This window comes from Oncorhynchus nerka, linkage group LG15, assembly GCF_034236695.1.
Source record: "Oncorhynchus nerka isolate Pitt River linkage group LG15, Oner_Uvic_2.0, whole genome shotgun sequence".
In the NCBI taxonomy this organism is placed as follows: Eukaryota; Metazoa; Chordata; class Actinopteri; order Salmoniformes; family Salmonidae; genus Oncorhynchus; species Oncorhynchus nerka.
This window is the reverse complement of record NC_088410.1, coordinates 103,050,588-103,075,365: the sequence shown is the minus strand read 5'-3', so window position 1 is coordinate 103,075,365 and position 24,778 is coordinate 103,050,588. Positions and strand designations below refer to the sequence as shown.

General features: G+C 42.8%; 1 protein-coding gene across 1 annotated transcript in view; it reads left to right on the top strand.

Moving 5' to 3' along the window:
* The first annotated feature begins 531 nt into the window (after positions 1–531).
* LOC115124709 (extracellular matrix protein 2) overlaps positions 532–24,778 on the top strand; it is a 49,862-nt gene continuing 25,615 nt past the window's right edge. The window contains exons 1-2 of the mRNA XM_065002111.1: positions 532–708; positions 22,652–23,060. Coding sequence (XP_064858183.1) covers positions 22,679–23,060 — 382 coding nt within the window. The 5' untranslated portion in view covers positions 532–708; positions 22,652–22,678. The remainder of the gene's footprint in view (positions 709–22,651; positions 23,061–24,778) is intronic.

Sequence of the window (24,778 nt, the reverse complement as noted above, 5' to 3'; positions counted from 1 at the left end):
TAACCCATTACACTGTCTAGTCTAGTAAGTAACCTCTCTCTCTAACCCATTACACTGTCTAGTAAGTAACCCCTCTCTCTCTCTCTAACCCATTACACTGTCTAGTTGAGTAAGTAACCTCTCTCTCTAACCCATTACACTGTCTAGTTTAGTAAGTAACCTCTCTAACCCATTACACTGTCTAGTTTAGTAAGTAACCTCTCTCTCTAACCCATTATACTGTCTAGTTTAGTAAGCAACCTCTCTCTCTAACCCATTATACTGTCTTGTAAGTAACCTCTCTCTCTAACCCATTATACTGTCTAGTTTAGTAAGTAACCTCTCTCTCTCTAACCCATTACACTGTCTAGTTTAGTAAGTAACCTCTCTCTCTAACCCATTATACTGTCTAGTAAGTAACCTCTCTCTCTAACCCATTACACTGTCTAGTTTAGTAAGTAACCTCTCTCTCTAACCCATTACACAGTCTAGTAACCTCTCCCTGTGTTTAGCTTTCAGACTCTGACTGCGGCTAGGCTAGCCTTGGCGTCCCCAGACTTCTACGAGTTGAGCGTAGCAGAGCAGGCTCCTCTCACTCTCTGTCTCTCCGTCTGTTTTAAAACTTGTATCTGCTTGGCAGAGTAGAGCACACTGTCCTACATCTGTCTTGGGAGAAGGAATAAATTACTTGGCCCTGCACCGTACAGACAGCCTGCCTGCGAACCTCCGGTAAAGTATACTGGGTTGTCTCACTTTTATTTAGCTTTCTGGCCGTCGCTAGTCATTAAGTTTACTGTGTTGGAGTGTTGATAAGGCTGCAGTGAGGGGTTGTGAGGCTTGTATTGATCCTTGTCCTGTCTGGAGCATGTATTCTGTTTTCATGTAAGCGATGAGCATCAATTTTTAGTTCACTGCAATGTTAGTTAAACAGCTTTTAAACGGTCACTTCCTGTTTCTGTCCTGTGTCTTGCTGGTTAATCGAAGAACTTCAAGTCTTTTTCCTTCTGATGTTGTCAACAAATCCTGTCAGCATTACATCATATCCAACTATTTCGTAAGACTTAAAAAAAACAATTAAAAAAAAAAAACAATTTACTTGTTTAAGTTAAAATAGTTGTTACAGCCTTGAAGAGGCAAACTATCGTTTCATTATTACAGTCTAAAAATGGCCTCATTCAGTGTCTCATCCTCTCCTCTAGGTTAGTTTTTTATTTCAGTCAGCTCTGTATTCCTCCCTCCCTCCCTCCCTCCCTCCCCTGTTTGTATAGAGTTCCTCCATGTGAGCCTAGTCATCCAGAGGGTCACGTTAATCACAATGTTTTCCTCTCTTCTCCCTCTTTCCAGTCCTTTCTTCTCCCCTCTGAGTGGATGGAGGGAGGGTTTGTGTCCCAAATGGCACTTTATTCCCGTCAAAAGTAGTACACTATTAAAGGGAATATGGTGGCATTTTGGACAAAGAAGGGGTTTTAATGCTTCAATTCCAGGGACTATTTATGACTAAACACTGAGTTAACAGTACTGGCATTCTGTTGAAGGATGGTCTCCCGGGAAGGTTGAGGAAACAGTTGAGAGGATCTGTTTACAATATAAACTAGTTTGGAGTAAATAAAACCCAATCCTCAACAGGACTGATTCTCCTCTGCCTCAGCGCTAAAGCTCAACACACTGCCTTTTTTGGCAGAGACCACTGCTTCATTGAGGCAGGAGCTGACGAAATCACGTACGTTAAACAGATGAAACCATTCTGCTTGTTCAAGGAATACAGGTCTTTGTTTTCTCTAGAAGTTGTTTTCCGATGCAAGATAATTGTAGATCCTGTATTAACTAACAGCTGTTGTCTAGGTGACAGGATGGATGTAGATCCTGTATTAACTAACAGCTGTTGTCTAGGTGACAGGATGGATGTAGATCCTGTATTAACTAACAGCTGTTGTCTAGGTGACAGGATGGATGTAGATCCTGTATTAACTAACAGCTGTTGTCTAGGTGACAGGATGGATGTAGATCCTGTATTAACTAACAGCTGTTGTCTAGGTGACAGGATGGATGTAGATCCTGTATTAGCTAACAGCTGTTGTCTAGGTGACAGGATAGATGTAGATCCTGTATTAACTAACAGCTGTTGTCTAGGTGACAGGATGGATGTAGATCCTGTATTAACTAACATCTGTTGTCTAGGTGACAGGATAGATGTAGATCCTGTATTAGCTAACATCTGTTGTCTAGGTGACAGGATAGATGTAGATCCTGTATTAACTAACAGCTGTTGTCTAGGTGACAGGATGGATGTAGATCCTGTATTAACTAACATCTGTTGTCTAGGTGACAGGATGGATGTAGATCCTGTATTAGCTAACAGCTGTTGTCTAGGTGACAGGATGGATGTAGATCCTGTATTAGCTAACAGCTGTTGTCTAGGTGACAGGATGGATGTAGATCCTGTATTAACTAACAGCTGTTGTCTAGGTGACAGGATGGATGTAGATCCTGTATTAACTAACAGCTGATGTCTAGGTGACAGGATGGATGTAGATCTTTATTAACTAACAGCTGTTGTCTAGGTGACAGGATGGATGTAGATCCTGTATTAACTAACAGCTGTTGTCTAGGTGACAGGATGGATGAAGATCCTGTATTAACTAACAGCTGTTGTCTAGGTGACAGGATGGATGTAGATCCTGTATTAACTAACAGCTGTTGTCTAGGTGACAGGATGGATGTAGATCTGTATAAACTAACAGCTGTTGTCTAGGTGACAGGATGGATGAAGATCCTGTATTAACTAACAGCTGTTGTCTAGGTGACAGGATGGATGTAGATCCTGTATTAGCTAACAGCTGTTGTCTAGGTGACAGGATGGATGTAGATCCTGTATTAACTAACAGCTGTTGTCTAGGTGACAGGATGGATGTAGATCTTTATTAACTAACAGCTGTTGTCTAGGTGACAGGATGGATGTAGATCCTGTATTAACTAACAGCTGTTGTCTAGGTGACAGCATGGATGTAGATCCTGTATTAACTAACAGCTGTTGTCTAGGTGACAGGATGGATGTAGATCCTGTATTAACAGCTGTTGTCTAGGTGACAGGATGGATGTAGATCTTTATTAACTAACAGCTGTTGTCTAGGTGACAGGATGGATGTAGATCCTGTATTAACTTACAGCTGTTGTCTAGGTGACAGGATGGATGTAGATCCTGTATTAACTAACATCTGTTGTCTAGGTGACAGGATGGATGTAGATCCTGTATTAGCTAACAGCTGTTGTCTAGGTGACAGGATGGATGTAGATCCTGTATTAGCTAACAGCTGTTGTCTAGGTGACAGGATGGATGTAGATCTTTATTAACTAACAGCTGTTGTCTAGGTGACAGGATGGATGTAGATCCTGTATTAACTAACATCTGTTGTCTAGGTGACAGGATGGATGTAGATCCTGTATTAGCTAACAGCTGTTGTCTAGGTGACAGGATGGATGTAGATCCTGTATTAGCTAACAGCTGTTGTCTAGGTGACAGGATGGATGTAGATCCTGTATTAACTAACAGCTGTTGTCTAGGTGACAGGATGGATGTAGATCCTGTATTAACTAACAGCTGTTGTCTAGGTGACAGGATGGATGTAGATCTTTATTAACTAACAGCTGTTGTCTAGGTGACAGGATGGATGTAGATCCTGTATTAACTAACAGCTGTTGTCTAGGTGACAGGATGGATGAAGATCCTGTATTAACTAACAGCTGTTGTCTAGGTGACAGGATGGATGTAGATCCTGTATTAACTAACAGCTGTTGTCTAGGTGACAGGATGGATGTAGATCTGTATAAACTAACAGCTGTTGTCTAGGTGACAGGATGGATGAAGATCCTGTATTAACTAACAGCTGTTGTCTAGGTGACAGGATGGATGTAGATCCTGTATTAGCTAACAGCTGTTGTCTAGGTGACAGGATGGATGTGGATCCTGTATTAACTAACAGCTGTTGTCTAGGTGACAGGATGGATGTAGATCTTTATTAACTAACAGCTGTTGTCTAGGTGACAGGATGGATGTAGATCCTGTATTAACTAACAGCTGTTGTCTAGGTGACAGGATGGATGTAGATCCTGTATTAACTAACAGCTGTTGTCTAGGTGACAGGATGGATGTAGATCCTGTATTAACAGCTGTTGTCTAGGTGACAGGATGGATGTAGATCTTTATTAACTAACAGCTGTTGTCTAGGTGACAGGATGGATGTAGATCCTGTATTAACTTACAGCTGTTGTCTAGGTGACAGGATGGATGTAGATCCTGTATTAACTAACATCTGTTGTCTAGGTGACAGGATGGATGTAGATCCTGTATTAACTAACAGCTGTTGTCTAGGTGACAGGATGGATGTAGATCCTGTATTAACTAACAGCTGTTGTCTAGGTGACAGGATGGATGTAGATCCTGTATTAACAGCTGTTGTCTAGGTGACAGGATGGATGTAGATCCTGTATTAACTAACATCTGTTGTCTAGTTGACAGGATGGATGTAGATCCTGTATTAGCTAACAGCTGTTGTCTAGGTGACAGGATGGATGTAGATCCTGTATTAACTAACAGCTGTTGTCTAGGTGATAGGATGGATGTAGATCCTGTATTAACTAACAGCTGTTGTCTAGGTGACAGGATGGATGTAGGTCCTGTATTAACTAACAGCTGTTGTCTAGGTGACAGGATGGATGTAGATCCTGTATTAACTAACAGCTGTTGTCTAGGTGACAGGATGGATGTAGATCCTGTATTAGCTAACAGCTGTTGTCTAGGTGACAGGATGGATGTAGATCCTGTATTAACTAACAGCTGTTGTCTAGGTGACAGGATGGATGTAGATCCTGTATTAGCTAACAGCTGTTGTCTAGGTGACAGGATGGATGTAGATCCTGTATTAACTAACAGCTGTTGTCTAGGTGACAGGATGGATGTAGGTCCTGTATTAACTAACAGCTGTTGTCTAGGTGACAGGATGGATGTAGATCCTGTATTAACTAACAGCTGTTGTCTAGGTGACAGGATGGATGTAGATCCTGTATTAGCTAACAGCTGTTGTCTAGGTGACAGGATGGATGTAGATCCTGTATTAACTAACAGCTGTTGTCTAGGTGACAGGATGTATGTAGATCCTGTATTAACTAACAGCTGTTGTCTAGGTGACAGGATGGATGTAGATCCTGTATTAGCTAACAGCTGTTGTCTAGGTGACAGGATGGATGTAGATCCTGTATTAACTAACAGCTGTTGTCTAGGTGACAGGATGGATGTAGATCCTGTATTAACAGCTGTTGTCTAGGTGACAGGATGGATGTAGATCCTGTATTAACTAACAGCTGTTGTCTAGGTGACAGGATGGATGTAGATCCTGTATTAACAGCTGTTGTCTAGGTGACAGGATGGATGTAGATCCTGTATTAACTAACAGCTGTTGTCTAGGTGACAGGATGGATGTAGGTCCTGTATTAACTAACAGCTGTTGTCTAGGTGACAGGATGGATGTAGATCCTGTATTAACTAACAGCTGTTGTCTAGGTGACAGGATGGATGTAGATCCTGTATTAACTAACAGCTGTTGTCTAGGTGACAGGATGGATGTAGATCCTGTATTAGCTAACAGCTGTTGTCTAGGTGACAGGATGGATGTAGATCCTGTATTAGCTAACAGCTGTTGTCTAGGTGACAGGATGGATGTAGATCTTTATTAACTAACAGCTGTTGTCTAGGTGACAGGATGGATGTAGGTCCTGTATTAACTAACAGCTGTTGTCTAGGTGACAGGATGGATGTAGATCATGTATTAACTAACAGCTGTTGTCTAGGTGACAGGATGGATGTAGATCCTGTATTAACTAACAGCTGTTGTCTAGGTGACAGGATGGATGTAGATCCTGTATTAACTAACAGCTGTTGTCTAGGTGACAGGATGGATGTAGATCCTGTATTAACAGCTGTTGTCTAGGTGACAGGATGGATGTAGATCCTGTATTAGCTAACAGCTGTTGTCTAGGTGACAGGATGGATATAGATCCTGTATTAACTAACAGCTGTTGTCTAGGTGACAGGATGGATGTAGATCTTTATTAACTAACAGCTGTTGTCTAGGTGACAGGATGGATGTAGATCCTGTATTAACTAACAGCTGTTGTCTAGGTGACAGGATGGATGTAGATCCTGTATTAACTAACAGCTGTTGTCTAGGTGACAGGATGGATGTAGATCCTGTATTAACAGCTGTTGTCTAGGTGACAGGATGGATGTAGATCCTGTATTAACTAACAGCTGTTGTCTAGGTGACAGGATGGATGTAGATCCTGTATTAACTAACAGCTGTTGTCTAGGTGACAGGATGGATGTAGATCCTGTATTAGCTAACAGCTGTTGTCTAGGTGACAGGATGGATGTAGATCTTTATTAACTAACAGCTGTTGTCTAGGTGACAGGATGGATGTAGGTCCTGTATTAACTAACAGCTGTTGTCTAGGTGACAGGATGGATGTAGATCATGTATTAACTAACAGCTGTTGTCTAGGTGACAGGATGGATGTAGATCCTGTATTAGCTAACAGCTGTTGTCTAGGTGACAGGATGGATGTAGATCCTGTATTAACAGCTGTTGTCTAGGTGACAGGATGGATGTAGATCCTGTATTAGCTAACAGCTGTTGTCTAGGTGACAGGATGGATGTAGATCCTGTATTAACTAACAGCTGTTGTCTAGGTGACAGGATGGATGTAGATCTTTATTAACTAACAGCTGTTGTCTAGGTGACAGGATGGATGTAGATCCTGTATTAACTAACAGCTGTTGTCTAGGTGACAGGATGGATGTAGATCCTGTATTAACTAACAGCTGTTGTCTAGGTGACAGGATGGATGTAGATCCTGTATTAACAGCTGTTGTCTAGGTGACAGGATGGATGTAGATCCTGTATTAACTAACAGCTGTTGTCTAGGTGACAGGATGGATGTAGATCCTGTATTAACTAACAGCTGTTGTCTAGGTGACAGGATGGATGTAGATCCTGTATTAACAGCTGTTGTCTAGGTGACAGGATGGATGTAGATCCTGTATTAACAGCTGTTGTCTAGGTGACAGGATGGATGTAGATCCTGTATTAACTAACAGCTGTTGTCTAGGTGACAGGATGGATGTAGATCTGTATAAACTAACAGCTGTTGTCTAGGTGACAGGATGGATGAAGATCCTGTATTAACTAACAGCTGTTGTCTAGGTGACAGGATGGATGTAGATCCTGTATTAGCTAACAGCTGTTGTCTAGGTGACAGGATGGATGTAGATCCTGTATTAACTAACAGCTGTTGTCTAGTTGACAGGATGGATGTAGATCTTTATTAACTAACAGCTGTTGTCTAGGTGACAGGATGGATGTAGATCCTGTATTAACTAACAGCTGTTGTCTAGGTGACAGGATGGATGTAGATCCTGTATTAACTAACAGCTGTTGTCTAGGTGACAGGATGGATGTAGATCCTGTATTAACAGCTGTTGTCTAGGTGACAGGATGGATGTAGATCTTTATTAACTAACAGCTGTTGTCTAGGTGACAGGATGGATGTAGATCCTGTATTAGCTAACAGCTGTTGTCTAGGTGACAGGATGGATGTAGATCCTGTATTAACTAACAGCTGTTGTCTAGGTGACAGGATGGATGTAGGTCCTGTATTAACTAACAGCTGTTGTCTAGGTGACAGGATGGATGTAGATCCTGTATTAACTAACAGCTGTTGTCTAGGTGACAGGATGGATGTAGATCCTGTATTAACTAACAGCTGTTGTCTAGGTGACAGGATGGATGTAGATCCTGTATTAGCTAACAGCTGTTGTCTAGGTGACAGGATGGATGTAGATCCTGTATTAGCTAACAGCTGTTGTCTAGGTGACAGGATGGATGTAGATCTTTATTAACTAACAGCTGTTGTCTAGGTGACAGGATGGATGTAGGTCCTGTATTAACTAACAGCTGTTGTCTAGGTGACAGGATGGATGTAGATCATGTATTAACTAACAGCTGTTGTCTAGGTGACAGGATGGATGTAGATCCTGTATTAACTAACAGCTGTTGTCTAGGTGACAGGATGGATGTAGATCCTGTATTAACTAACAGCTGTTGTCTAGGTGACAGGATGGATGTAGATCCTGTATTAACAGCTGTTGTCTAGGTGACAGGATGGATGTAGATCCTGTATTAGCTAACAGCTGTTGTCTAGGTGACAGGATGGATGTAGATCCTGTATTAACTAACAGCTGTTGTCTAGGTGACAGGATGGATGTAGATCTTTATTAACTAACAGCTGTTGTCTAGGTGACAGGATGGATGTAGATCCTGTATTAACTAACAGCTGTTGTCTAGGTGACAGGATGGATGTAGATCCTGTATTAACTAACAGCTGTTGTCTAGGTGACAGGATGGATGTAGATCCTGTATTAACAGCTGTTGTCTAGGTGACAGGATGGATGTAGATCCTGTATTAACTAACAGCTGTTGTCTAGGTGACAGGATGGATGTAGATCCTGTATTAGCTAACAGCTGTTGTCTAGGTGACAGGATGGATGTAGATCTTTATTAACTAACAGCTGTTGTCTAGGTGACAGGATGGATGTAGGTCCTGTATTAACTAACAGCTGTTGTCTAGGTGACAGGATGGATGTAGATCATGTATTAACTAACAGCTGTTGTCTAGGTGACAGGATGGATGTAGATCCTGTATTAGCTAACAGCTGTTGTCTAGGTGACAGGATGGATGTAGATCCTGTATTAACAGCTGTTGTCTAGGTGACAGGATGGATGTAGATCCTGTATTAGCTAACAGCTGTTGTCTAGGTGACAGGATGGATGTAGATCCTGTATTAACTAACAGCTGTTGTCTAGGTGACAGGATGGATGTAGATCTTTATTAACTAACAGCTGTTGTCTAGGTGACAGGATGGATGTAGATCCTGTATTAACTAACAGCTGTTGTCTAGGTGACAGGATGGATGTAGATCCTGTATTAACTAACAGCTGTTGTCTAGGTGACAGGATGGATGTAGATCCTGTATTAACAGCTGTTGTCTAGGTGACAGGATGGATGTAGATCCTGTATTAACTAACAGCTGTTGTCTAGGTGACAGGATGGATGTAGATCCTGTATTAACTAACAGCTGTTGTCTAGGTGACAGGATGGATGTAGATCCTGTATTAACAGCTGTTGTCTAGGTGACAGGATGGATGTAGATCCTGTATTAACAGCTGTTGTCTAGGTGACAGGATGGATGTAGATCCTGTATTAACTAACAGCTGTTGTCTAGGTGACAGGATGGATGTAGATCTGTATAAACTAACAGCTGTTGTCTAGGTGACAGGATGGATGAAGATCCTGTATTAACTAACAGCTGTTGTCTAGGTGACAGGATGGATGTAGATCCTGTATTAGCTAACAGCTGTTGTCTAGGTGACAGGATGGATGTAGATCCTGTATTAACTAACAGCTGTTGTCTAGTTGACAGGATGGATGTAGATCTTTATTAACTAACAGCTGTTGTCTAGGTGACAGGATGGATGTAGATCCTGTATTAACTAACAGCTGTTGTCTAGGTGACAGGATGGATGTAGATCCTGTATTAACTAACAGCTGTTGTCTAGGTGACAGGATGGATGTAGATCCTGTATTAACAGCTGTTGTCTAGGTGACAGGATGGATGTAGATCTTTATTAACTAACAGCTGTTGTCTAGGTGACAGGATGGATGTAGATCCTGTATTAGCTAACAGCTGTTGTCTAGGTGACAGGATGGATGTAGATCCTGTATTAACTAACAGCTGTTGTCTAGGTGACAGGATGGATGTAGATCTTTATTAACTAACAGCTGTTGTCTAGGTGACAGGATGGATGTAGATCCTGTATTAACTAACAGCTGTTGTCTAGGTGACAGGATGGATGTAGATCCTGTATTAACTAACAGCTGTTGTCTAGGTGACAGGATGGATGTAGATCCTGTATTAACAGCTGTTGTCTAGGTGACAGGATGGATGTAGATCCTGTATTAACTAACAGCTGTTGTCTAGGTGACAGGATGGATGTAGATCCTGTATTAACTAACAGCTGTTGTCTAGGTGACAGGATGGATGTAGATCCTGTATTAACAGCTGTTGTCTAGGTGACAGGATGGATGTAGATCCTGTATTAACAGCTGTTGTCTAGGTGACAGGATGGATGTAGATCCTGTATTAACAGCTGTTGTCTAGGTGACAGGATGGATGTAGATCCTGTATTAACTAACAGCTGTTGTCTAGGTGACAGGATGGATGTAGATCTGTATAAACTGACAGCTGTTGTCTAGGTGACAGGATGGATGAAGATCCTGTATTAACTAACAGCTGTTGTCTAGGTGACAGGATGGATGTAGATCCTGTATTAGCTAACAGCTGTTGTCTAGGTGACAGGATGGATGTAGATCCTGTATTAACTAACAGCTGTTGTCTAGGTGACAGGATGGATGTAGATCTTTATTAACTAACAGCTGTTGTCTAGGTGACAGGATGGATGTAGATCCTGTATTAACTAACAGCTGTTGTCTAGGTGACAGGATGGATGTAGATCCTGTATTAACTAACAGCTGTTGTCTAGGTGACAGGATGGATGTAGATCCTGTATTAACAGCTGTTGTCTAGGTGACAGGATGGATGTAGATCTTTATTAACTAACAGCTGTTGTCTAGGTGACAGGATGGATGTAGATCCTGTATTAGCTAACAGCTGTTGTCTAGGTGACAGGATGGATGTAGATCTTTATTAACTAACAGCTGTTGTCTAGGTGACAGGATGGATGTAGATCCTGTATTAACTTACAGCTGTTGTCTAGGTGACAGGATGGATGTAGATCCTGTATTAACTAACATCTGTTGTCTAGGTGACAGGATGGATGTAGATCCTGTATTAGCTAACAGCTGTTGTCTAGGTGACAGGATGGATGTAGATCCTGTATTAGCTAACAGCTGTTGTCTAGGTGACAGGATGGATGTAGGTCCTGTATTAACTAACAGCTGTTGTCTAGGTGACAGGATGGATGTAGATCCTGTATTAACTAACATCTGTTGTCTAGGTGACAGGATGGATGTAGATCCTGTATTAGCTAACAGCTGTTGTCTAGGTGACAGGATGGATGTAGATCCTGTATTAGCTAACAGCTGTTGTCTAGGTGACAGGATGGATGTAGATCTTTATTAACTAACAGCTGTTGTCTAGGTGACAGGATGGATGTAGATCCTGTATTAACTAACAGCTGTTGTCTAGGTGATAGGATGGATGTAGATCCTGTATTAACTAACAGCTGTTGTCTAGGTGACAGGATGGATGTAGGTCCTGTATTAACTAACAGCTGTTGTCTAGGTGACAGGATGGATGTAGATCCTGTATTAACTAACAGCTGTTGTCTAGGTGACAGGATGGATGTAGATCCTGTATTAACTAACAGCTGTTGTCTAGGTGACAGGATGGATGTAGATCCTGTATTAGCTAACAGCTGTTGTCTAGGTGACAGGATGGATGTAGATCCTGTATTAACTAACAGCTGTTGTCTAGGTGACAGGATGGATGTAGATCCTGTATTAACTAACAGCTGTTGTCTAGGTGACAGGATGGATGTAGATCCTGTATTAGCTAACAGCTGTTGTCTAGGTGACAGGATGGATGTAGATCCTGTATTAACTAACAGCTGTTGTCTAGGTGACAGGATGGATGTAGATCCTGTATTAACAGCTGTTGTCTAGGTGACAGGATGGATGTAGATCCTGTATTAACTAACAGCTGTTGTCTAGGTGACAGGATGGATGTAGATCCTGTATTAACTAACAGCTGTTGTCTAGGTGACAGGATGGATGTAGATCCTGTATTAACAGCTGTTGTCTAGGTGACAGGATGGATGTAGATCCTGTATTAACTAACATCTGTTGTCTAGGTGACAGGATGGATGTAGATCCTGTATTAGCTAACAGCTGTTGTCTAGGTGACAGGATGGATGTAGATCCTGTATTAGCTAACAGCTGTTGTCTAGGTGACAGGATGGATGTAGGTCCTGTATTAACTAACAGCTGTTGTCTAGGTGACAGGATGGATGTAGATCCTGTATTAACTAACATCTGTTGTCTAGGTGACAGGATGGATGTAGATCCTGTATTAGCTAACAGCTGTTGTCTAGGTGACAGGATGGATGTAGATCCTGTATTAGCTAACAGCTGTTGTCTAGGTGACAGGATGGATGTAGATCTTTATTAACTAACAGCTGTTGTCTAGGTGACAGGATGGATGTAGATCCTGTATTAACTAACAGCTGTTGTCTAGGTGATAGGATGGATGTAGATCCTGTATTAACTAACAGCTGTTGTCTAGGTGACAGGATGGATGTAGGTCCTGTATTAACTAACAGCTGTTGTCTAGGTGACAGGATGGATGTAGATCCTGTATTAACTAACAGCTGTTGTCTAGGTGACAGGATGGATGTAGATCCTGTATTAACTAACAGCTGTTGTCTAGGTGACAGGATGGATGTAGATCCTGTATTAGCTAACAGCTGTTGTCTAGGTGACAGGATGGATGTAGATCCTGTATTAACTAACAGCTGTTGTCTAGGTGACAGGATGGATGTAGATCCTGTATTAACTAACAGCTGTTGTCTAGGTGACAGGATGGATGTAGATCCTGTATTAGCTAACAGCTGTTGTCTAGGTGACAGGATGGATGTAGATCCTGTATTAACTAACAGCTGTTGTCTAGGTGACAGGATGGATGTAGATCCTGTATTAACAGCTGTTGTCTAGGTGACAGGATGGATGTAGATCCTGTATTAACTAACAGCTGTTGTCTAGGTGACAGGATGGATGTAGATCCTGTATTAACAGCTGTTGTCTAGGTGACAGGATGGATGTAGATCCTGTATTAACTAACAGCTGTTGTCTAGGTGACAGGATGGATGTAGGTCCTGTATTAACTAACAGCTGTTGTCTAGGTGACAGGATGGATGTAGATCCTGTATTAACTAACAGCTGTTGTCTAGGTGACAGGATGGATGTAGATCCTGTATTAACTAACAGCTGTTGTCTAGGTGACAGGATGGATGTAGATCCTGTATTAGCTAACAGCTGTTGTCTAGGTGACAGGATGGATGTAGATCCTGTATTAGCTAACAGCTGTTGTCTAGGTGACAGGATGGATGTAGATCTTTATTAACTAACAGCTGTTGTCTAGGTGACAGGATGGATGTAGGTCCTGTATTAACTAACAGCTGTTGTCTAGGTGACAGGATGGATGTAGATCATGTATTAACTAACAGCTGTTGTCTAGGTGACAGGATGGATGTAGATCCTGTATTAACTAACAGCTGTTGTCTAGGTGACAGGATGGATGTAGATCCTGTATTAACTAACAGCTGTTGTCTAGGTGACAGGATGGATGTAGATCCTGTATTAGCTAACAGCTGTTGTCTAGGTGACAGGATGGATGTAGATCCTGTATTAGCTAACAGCTGTTGTCTAGGTGACAGGATGGATGTAGATCCTGTATTAGCTAACAGCTGTTGTCTAGGTGACAGGATGGATGTAGATCTTTATTAACTAACAGCTGTTGTCTAGGTGACAGGATGGATGTAGGTCCTGTATTAACTAACAGCTGTTGTCTAGGTGACAGGATGGATGTAGATCATGTATTAACTAACAGCTGTTGTCTAGGTGACAGGATGGATGTAGATCCTGTATTAACTAACAGCTGTTGTCTAGGTGACAGGATGGATGTAGATCCTGTATTAACTAACAGCTGTTGTCTAGGTGACAGGATGGATGTAGATCCTGTATTAACAGCTGTTGTCTAGGTGACAGGATGGATGTAGATCCTGTATTAGCTAACAGGTGTTGTCTAGGTGACAGGATGGATGTAGATCCTGTATTAACTAACAGCTGTTGTCTAGGTGACAGGATGGATGTAGATCTTTATTAACTAACAGCTGTTGTCTAGGTGACAGGATGGATGTAGATCCTGTATTAACTAACAGCTGTTGTCTAGGTGACAGGATGGATGTAGATCCTGTATTAACAGCTGTTGTCTAGGTGACAGGATGGATGTAGATCCTGTATTAACTAACAGCTGTTGTCTAGGTGACAGGATGGATGTAGATCCTGTATTAACTAACAGCTGTTGTCTAGGTGACAGGATGGATGTAGATCCTGTATTAGCTAACAGCTGTTGTCTAGGTGACAGGATGGATGTAGATCCTGTATTAGCTAACAGCTGTTGTCTAGGTGACAGGATGGATGTAGATCTTTATTAACTAACAGCTGTTGTCTAGGTGACAGGATGGATGTAGATCCTGTATTAACTAACAGCTGTTGTCTAGGTGATAGGATGGATGTAGATCCTGTATTAACTAACAGCTGTTGTCTAGGTGACAGGATGGATGTAGGTCCTGTATTAACTAACAGCTGTTGTCTAGGTGACAGGATGGATGTAGATCCTGTATTAACTAACAGCTGTTGTCTAGGTGACAGGATGGATGTAGATCCTGTATTAACTAACAGCTGTTGTCTAGGTGACAGGATGGATGTAGATCCTGTATTAGCTAACAGCTGTTGTCTAGGTGACAGGATGGATGTAGATCCTGTATTAACTAACAGCTGTTGTCTAGGTGACAGGATGGATGTAGATCCTGTATTAACTAACAGCTGTTGTCTAGGTGACAGGATGGATGTAGATCCTGTATTAGCTAACAGCTGTTGTCTAGGTGACAGGATGGATGTAGATCCTGTATTAACTAACAGCTGTTGTCTAGGTGACAGGATGGATGTAGATCCTGTATTAACAGCTGTTGTCTAGGTGACAGGATGGATGTAGATCCTGTATTAACTAACAGCTGTTGTCTAGGTGACAGGATGGATGTAGATCCTGTATTAACAGCTGTTGTCTAGGTGACAGGATGGATGTAGATCCTGTATTAACTAACAGCTGTTGTCTAGGTGACAGGATGGATGTAGGTCCTGTATTAACTAACAGCTGTTGTCTAGGTGACAGGATGGATGTAGATCCTGTATTAACTAACAGCTGTTGTCTAGGTGACAGGATGGATGTAGATCCTGTATTAACTAACAGCTGTTGTCTAGGTGACAGGATGGATGTAGATCCTGTATTAGCTAACAGCTGTTGTCTAGGTGACAGGATGGATGTAGATCTTTATTAACTAACAGCTGTTGTCTAGGTGACAGGATGGATGTAGGTCCTGTATTAACTAACAGCTGTTGTCTAGGTGACAGGATGGATGTAGATCATGTATTAACTAACAGCTGTTGTCTAGGTGACAGGATGGATGTAGATCCTGTATTAACTAACAGCTGTTGTCTAGGTGACAGGATGGATGTAGATCCTGTATTAACAGCTGTTGTCTAGGTGACAGGATGGATGTAGATCCTGTATTAACTAACAGCTGTTGTCTAGGTGACAGGATGGATGTAGATCCTGTATTAACTAACAGCTGTTGTCTAGGTGACAGGATGGATGTAGATCCTGTATTAGCTAACAGCTGTTGTCTAGGTGACAGGATGGATGTAGATCCTGTATTAGCTAACAGCTGTTGTCTAGGTGACAGGATGGATGTAGATCTTTATTAACTAACAGCTGTTGTCTAGGTGACAGGATGGATGTAGATCCTGTATTAACTAACAGCTGTTGTCTAGGTGATAGGATGGATGTAGATCCTGTATTAACTAACAGCTGTTGTCTAGGTGACAGGATGGATGTAGGTCCTGTATTAACTAACAGCTGTTGTCTAGGTGACAGGATGGATGTAGATCCTGTATTAACTAACAGCTGTTGTCTAGGTGACAGGATGGATGTAGATCCTGTATTAACTAACAGCTGTTGTCTAGGTGACAGGATGGATGTAGATCCTGTATTAGCTAACAGCTGTTGTCTAGGTGACAGGATGGATGTAGATCCTGTATTAACTAACAGCTGTTGTCTAGGTGACAGGATGGATGTAGATCCTGTATTAACTAACAGCTGTTGTCTAGGTGACAGGATGGATGTAGATCCTGTATTAGCTAACAGCTGTTGTCTAGGTGACAGGATGGATGTAGATCCTGTATTAACTAACAGCTGTTGTCTAGGTGACAGGATGGATGTAGATCCTGTATTAACAGCTGTTGTCTAGGTGACAGGATGGATGTAGATCCTGTATTAACTAACAGCTGTTGTCTAGGTGACAGGATGGATGTAGATCCTGTATTAACAGCTGTTGTCTAGGTGACAGGATGGATGTAGATCCTGTATTAACTAACAGCTGTTGTCTAGGTGACAGGATGGATGTAGATCCTGTATTAGCTAACAGCTGTTGTCTAGGTGACAGGATGGATGTAGATCTTTATTAACTAACAGCTGTTGTCTAGGTGACAGGATGGATGTAGGTCCTGTATTAACTAACAGCTGTTGTCTAGGTGACAGGATGGATGTAGATCATGTATTAACTAACAGCTGTTGTCTAGGTGACAGGATGGATGTAGATCCTGTATTAACTAACAGCTGTTGTCTAGGTGACAGGATGGATGTAGATCCTGTATTAACTAACAGCTTTTGTCTAGGTGACAGGATGGATGTAGATCCTGTATTAGCTAACAGCTGTTGTCTAGGTGACAGGATGGATGTAGATCCTGTATTAGCTAACAGCTGTTGTCTAGGTGACAGGATGGATGTAGATCCTGTATTAGCTAACAGCTGTTGTCTAGGTGACAGGATGGATGTAGATCTTTATTAACTAACAGCTGTTGTCTAGGTGACAGGATGGATGTAGGTCCTGTATTAACTAACAGCTGTTGTCTAGGTGACAGGATGGATGTAGATCATGTATTAACTAACAGCTGTTGTCTAGGTGACAGGATGGATGTAGATCCTGTATTAACTAACAGCTGTTGTCTAGGTGACAGGATGGATGTAGATCCTGTATTAACTAACAGCTGTTGTCTAGGTGACAGGATGGATGTAGATCCTGTATTAACAGCTGTTGTCTAGGTGACAGGATGGATGTAGATCCTGTATTAGCTAACAGGTGTTGTCTAGGTGACAGGATGGATGTAGATCCTGTATTAACTAACAGCTGTTGTCTAGGTGACAGGATGGATGTAGATCTTTATAAACTAACAGCTGTTGTCTAGGTGACAGGATGGATGTAGATCCTGTATTAACTAACAGCTGTTGTCTAGGTGACAGGATGGATGTAGATCCTGTATTAACAGCTGTTGTCTAGGTGACAGGATGGATGTAGATCCTGTATTAACTAACAGCTGTTGTCTAGGTGACAGGATGGATGTAGATCCTGTATTAACTAACAGCTGTTGTCTAGGTGACAGGATGGATGTAGATCCTGTATTAGCTAACAGCTGTTGTCTAGGTGACAGGATGGATGTAGATCCTGTATTAGCTAACAGCTGTTGTCTAGGTGACAGGATGGATGTAGATCTTTATTAACTAACAGCTGTTGTCTAGGTGTTTATATATATAACCCTAACCCTTTATTTAACCAGGTATTTATATATATAACCCTAACCCTTTATTTAACCAGGTATTTATATATATAACCCTAACCCTTTATTTAACCAGGTATTTATATATATAACCCTAACCCTTTATTTAACCAGGTATTTATATATATAACCCTAACCCTTTATTTAACCAGGTATTTATATATATAACCCTAACCCTTTATTTAACCAGGTATTTATATATATAACCCTAACCCTTTATTTAACCAGGTATTTATATATATAACCCTTTATTTAACCAGGTATTTATCTATATAACCCTAACCCTTTATTTAACCAGGTATTTATATATATAACCCTAACCCTTTATTTAACCAGGTATTTATCTATATTACCCTTTATTTAACCAGGTATTTATATATATAACCCCCTAACCCTTTATTTAAAACCTCTTGATGCTACCCATCCCGTATCCGGGATCGTGACTACGGCTCAAGCTCATTACCATAACGCACAATGCAAAAAAATATTCTTAGAAATATTTAACCTCCACACATTAACAAGTCCAATAGCTCAAATGAAAGATAAACACCTTGTTCATCTACCCAGCAAGTCAGATTTCTAAAATGTTTTACGGCGAAAACATAGCACATATTTATATTAGATCACCACCGAAACAAAAGACAAGCGGCAGCCATTTTGTCCCAGAAAATATAAAATTTAAAAGTAGGATTAAAAAATAAATAATTCACTAACCTTTTGAAAATCTTCATCAGATGACAGTAATATTACATGTTACACATCATCAGATGACAGTAATAGGACATGTTACACATCATCAGATGACAGTAATAGGACATGTTACACATCATCAGATGACAGTAATAGGACATGTTACACATCATCAGATGACAGTAATAGGACATGTTACACATCATCAGATGACAGTAATAGGACATGTTACACATCATCAGATGACAGTAATAGGACATGTTACACATCATCAGATGACAGTAATAGGACATGTTACACATCATCAGATGACAGTAATAGGACATGTTACACATCATCAGATGACAGTAATAGGACATGTTACACATCATCAGATGACAGTAATAGGACATGTTACACATCATCAGATGACAGTAATAGGACATGTTACACATCATCAGATGACAGTAATAGGACATGTTACACATCATCAGATGACAGTAATAGGACATGTTACACATCATCAGATGACAGTAATAGGACATGTTACACTTCATCAGATGACAGTAATAGGACATGTTACACATCATCAGATGACAGTAATAGGACATGTTACACATCATCAGATGACAGTAATATTACATGTTACACATCATCAGATGACAGTAATAGGACATGTTACACATCATCAGATGACAGTAATAGGACATGTTACACATCATCAGATGACAGTAATAGGACATGTTACACATCATCAGATGACAGTAATAGGACATGTTACACATCATCAGATGACAGTAATATTACATGTTACACATCATCAGATGACAGTAATAGGACATGTTACACATCATCAGATGACAGTAATAGGACATGTTACACATCATCAGATGACAGTAATAGGACATGTTACACATCATCAGATGACAGTAATAGGACATGTTACACATCATCAGATGACAGTAATAGGACATGTTACACATCATCAGATGACAGTAATAGGACATGTTACACATCATCAGATGACAGTAATAGGACATGTTATACATCATCAGATGACAGTAATAGGACATGTTATACAGGACATTTATTTATTTTCAATAATATGCCATTTATATCCATAAATCTCTGTTTACAATGACGACATTTCAAAAAATGCTACTCAAATGTCCGGAGAAATGATGATAGCTCCGACAGAGAACGTCAGATAACAAGCAATAAACATGACTAAATATACATGTTCTACATATATTTACAAAGATACACTTCTTCTTAATGCAACCGCTGTATTACATTTATTTTTAACGTTACAGACATCGTTCACTAGGCTATACAATGAGACCAGAATTCGTTCACTGGGCGGCGCTCAGATATTAGCAGTATGTCTCCTCTACGTTTGGAGTCCACAGAAACCCAAAATAACCACATAAATATTCCCTTACCTTTGATGTTCTTCCATCAGAAGACGTAGAAGGAGTCATACTTACCCAATACATCGTTTGGTTTCACGTTGTGTGTGTCTGTATTAGCATATGCTAACAGCTTCAGTTGAAATGCACCCAAAATGACTTCTGGTCCCGCACTCTTGCGCATCAAAACTTCAAAATTACATATTATATGTCGACTAAACTGGTCAAACTATGTGCAGAATCGAGCTTTATGATGTTTTTAACATGTAAAACAATGATCAGCGCGAACAGACAAACCGGCTTCGATTGGTGTATCTTGGAAAAGACCGTTCTCCAAATCGGCCGCGCGCAATAGAGTGCCTGTATTTGAGAGTGACCCAAGCGTTTTTGCCCGCCAAAGGACGAGGGCTCGCGGGATTCTCACAATGAACGCGCCATTTGAAAGCTGGCATCGCTCTGAACAAATACATACTGTTCCCAGATCGGTAGCTGCCTGGGAAGGGTGGGGGCGATGACGTCAAAGTTGACCCAACTTTTCTTTTGACAAGAGAGAGTTTGGGAGAAAGGCTGCCCTGAGAGTTCTGCTTTACATACAGACATAATTTAAACGGTTTTAGAAACTTTAGAGTGTTTTCTATTCAATAATAATTATTATATGCATATATTATCAATTTTGGGAAAAAATATTTTCAGTTTACTATGGGCACGCACTTCCTCTAAAGGGGGCAGTATTCAGCCCTAGCTCCATTTAACCAGGTCGGCCAGTTGAGAACAAGTTCTCATTTACAACTGCGACCTGGCCAAGATGAAGCAACGCAGTGAGACACAAACAACACAGAGTTACACATGGAGTAAACAAACGTACAGTCAATAACACAATAGAAAAGTCTATACACAGTGTGCAAATGTAGTAAGATTAGGGAGGTACGGCATTAAATTGGCCATAGTGGCTTTGGGGATGACCAGTGAGATATACCTGATGGAGCGTGTGCTACGGGTGGGTGTTGCTATGGTGACCAGTGAAATATACCTGATGGAGCGTGTGCTACGGGTGGGTGTTGCTATGGTGACCAGTGAGATATACCTGATGGAGCGTGTGCTACGGGTGGGTGTTGCTATGGTGACCAGTGAGATATACCTGATGGAGCGTGTGCTATGGGTGGGTGTTGCTATGGTGACCAGTGAAATATACCTGATGGAGCGTGTGCTACGGGTGGGTGTTGCTATGGTGACCAGTGAGATATACCTGCTGGAGCGTGTGCTACGGGTGGGTGTTGCTATGGTGACCAGTGAGATATACCTGATGGAGCGTGTGCTATGGGTGGGTGTTGCTATGGTGACCAGTGAGATATACCTGATGGAGCGTGTGCTACGGGTGGGTGTTGCTATGGTGACCAGTGAGATATACCTGATGGAGCGTGTGCTACGGGTGGGTGCTGCTATGGTGACCAGTGAGATATACCTGATGGAGAGTGTGCTACGGGTGGGTGTTGCTATGGTGACCAGTGAGATATACCTGATGGAGCGTGTGCTACGGGTGGGTGTTGCTATGGTGACCAGTGAGATATACCTGATGGAGCGTGTGCTACGGGTGGGTGTTGCTATGGTGACCAGTGAGATATACCTGATGGAGCGTGTGCTACGGGTGGGTGTTGCTATGGTGACCAGTGAAATATACCTGATGGAGCGTGTGCTACGGGTGGGTGTTGCTATGGTGACCAGTGAGATATACCTGATGGAGCGTGTGCTACGGGTGGGTGTTGCTATGGTGACCAGTGAGATATACCTGATGGAGCGTGTGCTATGGGTGGGTGTTGCTATGGTGACCAGTGAGATATACCCGATGGAGCGTGTGCTATGGGTGGGTGTTGCTATGGTGACCAGTGAGATATACCTGATGGAGCGTGTGCTATGGGTGGGTGTTGCTATGGTGACCAGTGAGATATACCTGATGGAGCGCGTGCTATGGGTGGGTGTTGCTATGGTGACCAGTGAGATATACCTGATGGAGCGTGTGCTACGGGTGGGTGCTGCTATGGTGACCAGTGAGCCAAGGCAGGGCTTTACCTAGTAAAGACTTAGATAACCTGGAGCCAGTGGATTTGGCAATGAATATGAAGCGAGGGCCAGCCCACGAGAGCATGCAGGTCGCAGTGGTGGGTAGTTTATGAGGCTTTGGTGATGAAACGGATGGCACTGTGACAGACTGCATCCAGTTTGTTGAGTTGGCCAGTTCATTTGCAGCTGCGACCTGGCCAAGATAAATCTAGAGACTATTTTGTAAATGACATCACCGAAGTCGAGGATCGGTAGGATAGTCAGTTTTACGAGGGTATGTTTGGCAGCATGACTGAAGGAGGCTAGGAAGCCGATTTCTAGATTTAATTTTGGATTGGAGATACTTAATGTGAGTCTGGAAGGAGAGTTTACAGTCTAACCAGACACCCAGGTATTTGTAGTTGTCCACATATTCTACTGTCTGTCTGACTGGGACTAGAGACCAGAGGCTTGTTATTATGGAGGTATTACATTTACATTTAAGTCATTTAGCAGACGCTCTTATAGCATGTGGAAACTGCACAATTTGGAAAAATTTAAAATTATTCCCTATGTAGTGCACTACTTTTGACCAGAGCCCTATGGGGGGAATATGACTATATAGGGAATAGGGTGCCATTTGTTACGCAGACTCTATATCAGCTTTACCGGCATCTAAACCCCTCGATCCGATGTTTTAGCCATGAAGCTGTAATTGATGAACTGTTTTATGAGGTCTTCCTATTGGAAGATGTTGTTGCCTGTTTTCCCCAGAGTAGGATAGAACAAAAACACTGGAATCAAACTATTCTTTAGGGATACCATGGTGCCTTTGTGTCTTCATAAGATTTTAAAAATATATTTTTTTAAATCATGTCTTGTCATTGTAATTCATTGACAATGCATGCTGGGATAAAACAATTTCCCAAGTCAGGCTTAATAAAGTAATACTCTACTCTACTCTCTCTACTCTACAGACTAGCCTGACTTTCTCCTGAGCCTCTATGGAGCGCTGGGTTCTCTTCTCTCTATTGCTCCTGGTCTACCTGTATTTGGAGGTGTCTGGAGCTGAAGCTGGGGCCCAGGACCAGAGAGTGCTGACTGGTCAGGGGAGGAGGAGGAGGAGAGGGCCATGGGAACCAGGGGGCCCGGAGTTCAACCAGCCCCAGCGAGGAGAGCTAGGATGGGGGAAGAGGAGGAAGGCAGGAGGGCCTGGGCAGGGGAGAGCCAGGGGGAACAGGGACAACCAGCAATCTCAAACCCCTCTGGGTCTGACGAGGCTGGGGAGCCTTCCAGCCAACGCCGGAGGAGATGATGGAGCGTCTATTTTCATTGAGTCATATAAGAGTGTTGACGAGAGACAGACTAACTACAATGTCATCCCGGGTTGGTTCACCACCACACCTCTCTTTGTCTTCCTCTCCCTAGCCCTCTCTCTCCCTCTGGCCCTCTCTCTCTCCCTCTGGCCTTATCTCTCTGTCTGGCCCTCTCCCTCTCTCTCCCTCTGGCCCTCTCTCTTCCTCTAGCCCTCTCTCTCTCTCTCTCCCTCTCTCTCTCTCTCTCTCTCTCTCTCTCTCTCTCTCTCTCCCTCTTTAATTCTCTCAATCGCTCTATTTGCATTCCATCTGCCTCTCTCCCTGATTTTCTCACTCTCCCTCTGGCCCTCTCTCTCTGTCTGGCCCTCTCTCTCTCTCTCTCTCTCTCTCTGGATCTCTCTCTCTCCCTCTGGCCCTCTCTCTCTCTCTCTGGCCCTCTCTCTCTCTCTCTCTCGCTCCCTCTGGCCCTCTCTCTCTCTCTCTCTCTCTGGCCCTCTCTCTCTCTCTCTGGCCCTCTCTCTCTCTCTCTCTCTCTCTCTCTCTCTCTCTCTCTCTCTCTCTCTCTCTCTCTCCCTCTGGCCCTCTCTCTCTCTCTCTCTGGCCCTCTCTCTCTCTGGCTCTCTCTCTGGCCCTCTCTCTCTCTCTGTCTGTCTGGCCCTCTCTCTGTCTCTCTCTCTCTCTGGCCCTCTCTCTCTCTCTCTCTCTCTCTCCCTCTGGCCCTCTCTCTCTCTCCCTCTGGCCCTCTCTCTCTCTGGCTCTCTCTCTCTCTCTGGCTCTCTCTCTCTCTCTGGCTCTCTCTCTCTCTCTCTCTCTCTCTCTCTCTCCCCCTCTGGCCCTCCCTGTCTCTCTTTAATTCTCTCAATCACTCTATTTGCCTTCCATCTGCCTCTCTCTCTCGTACTAGATGGTTGTTCTCTCCCTGATTTTCTCTCTCTCTCGTACTAGATGGTTGTTCTCTCCCTGATTTTCTCTCTTTCTCGTACTAGATGGTTGTTGATATTACGCACCAAGAGTTATACTCACAGTCCTTTTATTTCCTACACAATCAAACATTTAACCAGTTTGATTAGGTTTGGTGTGTTAGTACAGTTGTAGAACTGAAAAAGGCAGCGGATTATTTCAACAGGGACCAGTGTCCTGTATTAGACTAGTAGGTAATGTACTGAAATAATTATCTTGTATTTAACACTATAGACCTCAGTCAGTGGTTTACAGGGTGCCAGTCTGCCTGTGCTATCATACCAACTCCTTGTAACTCATTGTCATGTTTGACTTGAAATTGACAGCAATGGAGGTGTCAAGGGCACCGACAGATTAACGGCGGCGCCGGAGTGAAGGGCGATTCTGGCAGCTCCTGGCTGAATGACGGCTCTGGCTGGCTGACGGCTCTGGCAGCTCCTGGCTGAATGACGGCTCTGGCTGGCTGACGGCTCTGGCAGCTCCTGGCTGGCTGACGGCTCTGGCAGCTCCTGGTTGGCTGACGGCTCTGGCAGCTCCTGGCTGGCTGGCGGCTCTGGCAGCTCCTGGCTGGCTGGCGGCTCTGGCAGCTCCTGGCTGGCTGACGGCTCTGGCAGCTCCTGGCTGGCTGACGGCTCTGGCAGCTCCTGGCTGGCTGACGGCTCTGGAAGCTCCTGGCTGGCTGACGGCTCTGGCAGCTCCTGGCTGGCTGACGGCTCTGGAAGCTCCTGGCTGGCTGACGGCTCTGGCAGCTCCTGGCTGGCTGACGGCTTTGGCAGCTCCTGGCTGGCTGGCGGCTCTGGAGGCTCCTGGCTGGCGGCTCCTGGCTGG